The 8,262-nt window shown below is 38.0% G+C and overlaps 1 protein-coding gene across 1 annotated transcript in view; it reads right to left on the reverse strand.

The window, feature by feature from the left end:
- LOC135224963 (uncharacterized) overlaps nt 1–5,379 on the reverse strand; it is an 85,740-nt gene extending 80,361 nt beyond the window's left edge. Inside the window, exon 1 of the mRNA XM_064264273.1 lies at nt 1,247–5,379. Within this exon, the coding sequence (XP_064120343.1) occupies nt 1,247–3,033 (1,787 nt within the window). The 5' untranslated portion in view covers nt 3,034–5,379. The remainder of the gene's footprint in view (nt 1–1,246) is intronic.
- Nucleotides 5,380–8,262: the final 2,883 nt, after the last annotated feature.

An 8,262-nucleotide genomic window follows, 5' to 3' on the forward strand; every position in this document is an offset into this window, starting at 1 on the left:
GCCGTGCGACCGGAGACGAATCGCTTGAATCATTTGAAAGGCGTCTGACCGCAACACCTTTCCAACGCTTAAACCGAGCCCTGTTGAGGCGCAACAGGCTCAACAAGAGAGGCGCCTGTCTGTGGGCAAATCCCGATCGACTCCCTTGGACTTCCGGTATGTCTTCTCCCCGGTGCGGGGGAGCTGGACAGTGACCTTTGTCTAGGAGACGTGTCAGGACAGACAGACGCACCCTCAACTACACTCTTACCTGAGGCCGCTTTCTCCAAAAACGTCTTAACTGAATTACCAAGTTGCAAAACCGTATTCGCTAGTACCGAAAATTTCTGATCTAACCTCGATTCCAGACTGGCAATGGTGTCGGAAGAAACTACACGGGAAGCCGGAGAAGTGGGATTAGTAGGAGGAATAGGAGGTGTAGTTAAAGGAGACATAACAATTTGAGGAGAAACAGAAGGAACAGATGCATCGCAAGACGAAGCAGAGCTAAGTCTACTTTCCCTAAGCGCTGCTTTTCTAATTCTGTCTTTAGCTAATTTCTCCGAGTATGAACTAAAAAAAACTTCCATTGAGAATCAGTCCAATCACTACACTCGTTACATGTTCGATCTGCTGAACAAACCTGTCCCCTACACTTAACACATTTAGTGTGAGAATCATACTCTAGCTTGGATAATCTAGTTTTACATCCTGAGATGCAAAACCTAACTCCCGACGGACTAGAATCCGACATGGCAACGCCTAAATAAAAAGCAAAATAACAACAACGCCAAAAAAGAGTACTTCACCAATTCCGAAGATCAAATCCACAAGAAAAAAGCGAAGCAAAGTTATCCAACCGCACCGACCACCGATGTTCACCGGACGCCGGCAGGAAAAGAATTGGATTCACCTGGGCAGTTGTACCTGGTTCTCCCGCGAGTGGAGGGAGATGACGTCATCACCACCAGTGTTGGCGACGCCGACGCGCTAAATTTGAATTTAGTATCCTGCCGCTCGTGGAAATCACGGCTCTATAATTGTTCGGTAAGACACTACAATAAAACTAAAGGCTTTTATGGTTACTGCTAATAACTTTTTAATTCAAATAATTTTCAGGATGTATCAGCAAAGAAACAATTAATTATACAAACCATACTGACTAAATGTATCTAAAAAGTGATGGGGCAGAAGATAAATTTTAAAAAATCTATAAGCACCAGGCAGAAGCAAATAACGCAACCAAAGTAGTACATATTGCACTTACCTTGTTGGATGAGGAAGAGCAGCAACCCATTCATCTACAGTGATAGGAGACTTTGGTGTAGGTGGTCGATGAGGATGAGCCCCCAGGTGGGCAGCAAGGTTGGATGATGAAGGCTGCTGAGTATACAGATCTTCCTGGGTCTGAGCAAGTGCCTCTGACAAGCTATCATTTGATGTTACACTACCAGTTTCAAGCATTATGGCAGGTGGAGAGATGACACTCATATCAGCAGTATTAACAGCACCTGTTACAACAATTTTTGGACCACCAGTAGAGGCTGATACTACAGCCTCCTCCTTGCACAAGCTATATGCACCTTCATTGTGTAACTGGTTACTTTCAGCATTATCATATACTATTTCCATTTCCTCCTCTTGCACTTTCCCTTGAATTCTGCAGAAATCAACAATATCTTCAGTATCTGGGAATTCTTGACTTACATCATCTTTTTTCTTTTCTGCAACAGCACCATCTTCAATATTAGGTACTTCCCTTTCACCATGGGAATCTTCTTGCTCTACTCCAGAATCTTGCTCACTTAGAGTAACTTCTTTGGTAATTCCTCTGTCTATTTTTATGTGATCTACCCTTTCAGGAAGGTGATCTTGCTCTCCAATAGCTTGGATTTCATGGACATTCTCATCACAAAACTTTGAGCTTATGGACTTTGATTCTGAAACTTCCCTACTGGCCTTTACACTCTGGATATCACTTCGTAAGGCATCTTCATGACTAACTTTATGACTGACTGCACCTGCTTCCCCTTTGCTTATGACTGCGCCTTCTTCCCCTTTACTTACACTTTCTTTTTTGGGTGAACCACTTATTAACCTACTATCAGACTCCTGAGCCCCATCAAACTTTTTCCTTAAAAGAGTTTCACTCTCAATCCCCTTTGCTACTTTGACATCATGGCTGTCAATGTTATCACACTCTTCTAAGTCAGAAACCTTTTTATCACTCTTCAAGTCATCATGGGGATGAATTTCACTCGTCAAATGTCTATCCAAAGGTGTCACATCATGAGTATTGTTCTTTTCTAAGGCACTGGTAACAGCAGTATCATCAATCTTAATGTTACTATTATCACAAAGCTTGCTATCACTACTATAATCACTATCTACTCCTGTATTCACAATATCAGTTCCTAACATACCCTCACAGAATAGTCTCCGTGTACTAACAATACTAGATTGCACCTTCTTGGATGGAGACATATCACTCTTTACCACAACTGAGTCTATTTCTCCTTCACTAGCGCCTACTGCTACGATGAGACTAGGACGTTTTGCGAGAGGTTCACCTTCTATATCTTCACTTTCCGAGGTTTCTCTTGATATTTTCTCACCTGGCCGCCTCCTTGTATGAGAAGGAGTTAGCTCTTCATCCTCTGAAGCATCTTCAAACTCTTGTGCCTTGTCTTCAATTGACGAGATCCCTACATCTGACTCTTCATAATCCATTTTAGTTTCATCATCTGTGAGCATACTACTCAATTCTTCAGTATATGGTTCATCCTCTCCAATAGTTTTCTCTTCAGCCTTGTCATCATCCATCAACTCATTTTGACTCCCATTTACAGAGTCTTGAACCTTTTTCTCTGGTTTGACTTTAACAATAACTGATAAGAAACTCTGAATAGATGCATCACCCCCTTCTGATGATGTAGTACCAGAGGAATTGCTTGCAGATGACACTTCTCCTGTGCATTCACTCACTGAAAGAGGTGATACCACATCCCCAATAAAAGAACTTAAATCTTTGTTATCCTGGGTCTCCTCTGGCATGGCACTCTCATTTAAGAACGAATCTTTCTCAAAGCTTGAAGAATATATGTGACTTGTTTCTTTTTCTTTCTTTATCGCTAAGTCATGTAGTTCTAACTTCTTGTTCCAAAAGTTATCATCATCCTGCCTCTCAAAATGCTGACTTTCCAAAGATGTACCAAAGGATCCTGATCTTTTTTGTTCGTTCAAAATTGGCAGGTCTAGGGTTTCTTCAGGTAAATCTTCACTTCCCTTTTCAAAATAAATACTTGAACCAATTTCCTTACCAGCATCTTCTTTTGAAAGACGCTTCTTATATATCTTTTGCTGATAATGCTGTTTTATATTTGTTGTTAAACTACCAAGACTACCCTGAAAACGTTTCCACTGACCTAATGTTGAGGAGACAATACGATTTACCCTCTGAGACCCCCTACCCTCACTGGCTGTGCTAGCAACACTGCTACGACGTTCAGTCAACTCATCTTGACCTTCACTTGCACTGGGATCCCTTTCACTAAGATCACTGTCACTGATCTGTTGAACATTTTCAAATTTATCATCAACATAAATAGTACTTTGAGTACTTGTACTAGGAGATTTTTGTTCAATTGAGACAGATTTGCTACGATCATCACTAGTTTTCCTTTTAATGTTACTTAGAAGTGAAGTCAGACTATAGCTTCTTTCTTTAGCTGTGCTAACTTTTTCATTAGTTTTTACATCGTCAACAGACCTCAATTTTTTCTTTACAGCACTACTGTCACCCTCATGCACTATGTCTCTTCCTCCTACATCAGACACAATGTTGTCTTCACTTACAGTGTTTATGTTATCACTTGAGATGACATCACCTCTGTATAAACTGTCAGGACCAGTTTCACTCTCCACAAATGCTTCGTCAACTGAGCTCCCCACAGGATGTAATGAGGGGCAAGATAACACACTTATCTGGCCAGATGTAACCTTGCCACCTCCCTTAATTGTTAACTGGTCGACTTCATCACCATCCAATTCATGTGCTTTGCCACACAGTATGGTTTCTGAAGTACTGTGTGAAGCTTTATATCTTTTTATTTCCCTAATATCACTACTGCTCCCAGTTAAAAGATTATCTGTTAAACCTACGTCATCTAGAGATGCCAGCGAACTCTCTGATTTGTGATGATCTTCAACTTCTACAGTTTCACCTCTATCAGGAAGAGCATCTACACTGTCACCTCTAATACTTCTGATATCTTCCCCACCATCTACTTTGCTTACAGTACCTTCAAGAATGACCTGTCTGCCTGCATCAATCTCTACATTATTACTGCTAGTGTCAGGTTCTGAAATTTCTATAACTTCAGCTTTACTAGTGTCCTTAGGAACCTCTGATGATGACCACTTATAGATAAATTTTTGCCATTTCTTACTAAAACTTTGGTATATTTTCACATTCCTCTCAGATATTCTATTTCTTATGGAAGATTGACCAGCTACTTCAGTTCCTTGTGAACTTGGAGGGCTACACACAGACTGAGTACCATCTTGTTCAGCACCTCGAACAGAGACAGATTCCTTTAGATCTTCAGCAGCCCTTTCATATTCTGCACCTTCAGTTAAAATAGCTTCCTTCTCTAAAGAGGCAGGTTTATCATCATCTTCATATTCATCAGCCTTGTCATAAGGAGGGAAGCCTTTATCAACTAAGGTTATCTTATGCTGATAGTTAAATGAAGTGTGGGAGATCTCAGCAGCAGTGCCAGGATGAGAAGCTCTACGGCGAAAATGGACGATTTCAGCACCTTCACTCCCCACACACCTGTGGCAGGGGTGGTGTTTGCATACATGAGCCTCTATGCAAGCACTACTACAAGAGTGAGGAAGAGCACACGCATGAGAGTGAGATAATCTGTGGATATGACGAAAACAGTGGACATGATTACAATGGATAGGATGCGATTTTTGAAAAATGCTTGTTTGAATACACTCACTACAAAACTTGTGAGAATCACTTTCTAGAGCACAATGAGGTACTTTACTACAGGTCAAAGAGCCTGTATGTGTGCACTGAGGAGTCCATGTAGTTTCACTGTAAGAATGTCCTGGATCTTGTGCACATGCAGTGTATGTTGAATGCGAGACTTGAGGAGGATTATTTACAAAGGATGATATGGAAGTAGCTTCAGGGAGCAAATCGGAAGAAACACTGGAATCTTTAGCAGAGACAGTAGCTGGAATCTTAGGTACTGCCTTTGGAAGTGATTTTGTCCCAAAGGTTGATAACTGCGTTGTCTCTGGAGTAGGCTGGGAGTGGAAAGAACGTAGAAGGCCAGAGATGCGACTTGTCCAGCCGCCACCTGGAATAAAAAACCATATTTAAAACAAATGTAATAAAAAGAAAAGTATAAAAAATCCCTAGTCTTCGAACAATTGTTTACAATCATTTTAAATTAAATCTACTTTATGAAGGACACCTTGCATTACAATATTATTTTTATGAAACAAAAGGGAAATTTTTGATCTGCAAACTTCAAAGTATAATACCTATTTGAAAAAAATTGTAATCTATGGGATGATCTGCTGATTTTCAATGAACGATATATTTTCAATAGTATACATAATCACGTACATCGGATATCCATTTTTATAAATCCAATACACGAACCAATATTGATTTATAATAATATTACAAGTACCTTTACTTAGTTGTTTGTAAGAGCAATAAGTTACTGAAAAAAATCAAACACTAAACTCTCTGACTACACAAAATTCTTCATACGTATAACTATTATTGTCAATGCAATATGAAACGTTCACTTACTATCCAGATTGGACTGAATTACCCTTCAACATCCTGCTGTTACACCCTAATACATCTAGCATCATGAGACACAACAATCAACACATACATATATAATGAAAAAACACCGACCAGATATATAAAAATTAAATTTAAATGAATACTGGAAAAACAACAGCTTACTCAGGTACTTTTCAAAAACTAAACCATCCAAGCATTCTTTGAACACTAAAGGTGCTGAAAGCTATAGTAGTACTATATAAAAATACATACAGGCAGAATGATGAATCAGTAGTATCGATAAACTGTAGAATATATCTACTCTCAGCAACTTAACAGTAGTACATATAATCTGATATCTAGATAAAAATAATGCGTAATATTAAAATAATTTAACCAGATCACTGAGCTGACTATCAGCTCTCATAGGATTAGGATAAAATACCAGGTTTAGACCATACACCAAGAATTGGGACCAAATAGGTCATTCGCAAGGTGATGAATGAATGAAAATTAAACTAAAAAGATAAAAACTGTAAAAGGCGTATGCTTTTACACTGGAATACATGCACACATTAAATATATTTGCTCAGGTTTCCACGTATAAAAAAAAATCAGAATAAGTTACGCAAGTAACTTTTGAATCTTTTTTTTTTTATTCATTAAAAAACCTATGGGCTTCTGTATTTTCATTATTTATTTAATTTTTTTCTATTTTATCTATTAAATTGCAGTTCTTCATGAATGTTAAAATTGGAATGACTGAAAATATAGAAGATTCTGACAAAATTTCCCTCATTGGTTTACGTATTCAAAAAAAGTTGGTAATCGCTGTTAGTTATATTTTGGACATTCACACAATACATGATAGACTGTTATCAACACTGCATTCTGAGCATTTGGGAGGAGGGGCATATGGACTGTTCAATAAGTGTCCATGTGTCAAACAAGTATGACCTATTCAAAGACACGTCAGAATTTCTTGTGTCTCTCTCTGATATGATGAGCTCCATTTTCGAAACATCACAGGATTCTATATGCCTCAATTTATTTTTTATAGATTCCTCATTCCCTATATTTTTCCGTTTTATTCACAATGACTGTTTTAATATATCTTATATAATCACTAATAGGGATGTTTACATTTGCACTTGTCACATGGACTGCTTTAGCTGCTTTATCAGCCTCTTCGTTTCTTTTATTCCCTACATGGGCAGGGATCCAACATATTATTATATTTTTTCCATTATCATAAAAATTGTGGAGTTCAAATTTAATCTGCTGTACAATATTATTTTTTGGGTAGTAACTTTGAATGGCTTCTCTAGTACTTTTTGAGTCACTTAAAAACCACAAAATTATAGAGATATTTGCTTTATAATTCTCATGGCTAATGCAATGGCACACAGCTCTGCTGTGAGGACTGAGGCATTACTAGGTAGAGAACTGATATGTCTTGTTCTGGAATATAGCTGCATATCCTACTTCATGTTGTGATTTAGATCCATCTGGTACGTAGTATACTATTGCGTAATGTGAACTTTTTCATCTTACATGATCTATGGTTTTTTTTTTGTCTATGGTGTTCTGCGGTATATAAGTAACATTTTAATAAATACTTTAAGTGTGTGAAAGTCTTTACTTCATTCATAGTCCAATGGGGTGGTAACTTCACTGTTGAAGGTACTTGTATGTTTATATTCAGTGCCTCAAACAATCTATTATTGTCTCTAAGTAGTAAAGGAGGTGAATGGTTTATAAATGTATCCCTTTGATCAAATACGTACAGGCAGTCTCAACTTAACACAGGAAAAGAAATGCAATCTGTTGTTGGATGCCATTTACCTTACAATATACACATTATATTATATTAGTACTTCAGTACTTTTATGGTATACCAATTACACAATTTCTAAGACCCAAATATTCTAGATGGGTATATTTGCTCCACTCCCTTATCCAACCTCGTGAAGCTTTAATCTAGGGTAAAAGCATGTTAAGCCTAATTGATGGGAATGGTGTAACTTGAAATACAGTGGTTTATATCTATGACATTGTTCAAAAGATTTTATGTACACTATGTACTGTATTTGTAAAAGGTACAAACTATTGCATTACTAGATGCAAAAATAAACCTAGCATGAGAAATCAAACAGAATTTTCTCATATTCAAAATATGTAAATTGTCAAAATCAAAACACACTGTACTTAGTCAGTCCACTCAACAACATTAGGTCACTCCAAGTTAAGAATATGAGTAAACTAAAAATGATATATTTCTGGGTTCGACCTGTGTTCGCCGGTGAAAAGTCCCTGTAGCTCACTTTTCTAAGTACAAATAGATTCTAAATTTATCAGAAAAAAAAGCTAGCATGGTATGCTGAGGTTACTACCCTCGCGCGAGCACCCAAAGGGTGTCATGTATAAAGTACAAAGCGAGTGGAAGCCACTATTCACAGGTCTTC

Source organism: Macrobrachium nipponense, chromosome 20 (assembly GCF_015104395.2).
Source record: "Macrobrachium nipponense isolate FS-2020 chromosome 20, ASM1510439v2, whole genome shotgun sequence".
NCBI lineage: Eukaryota > Metazoa > Arthropoda > Malacostraca > Decapoda > Palaemonidae > Macrobrachium > Macrobrachium nipponense.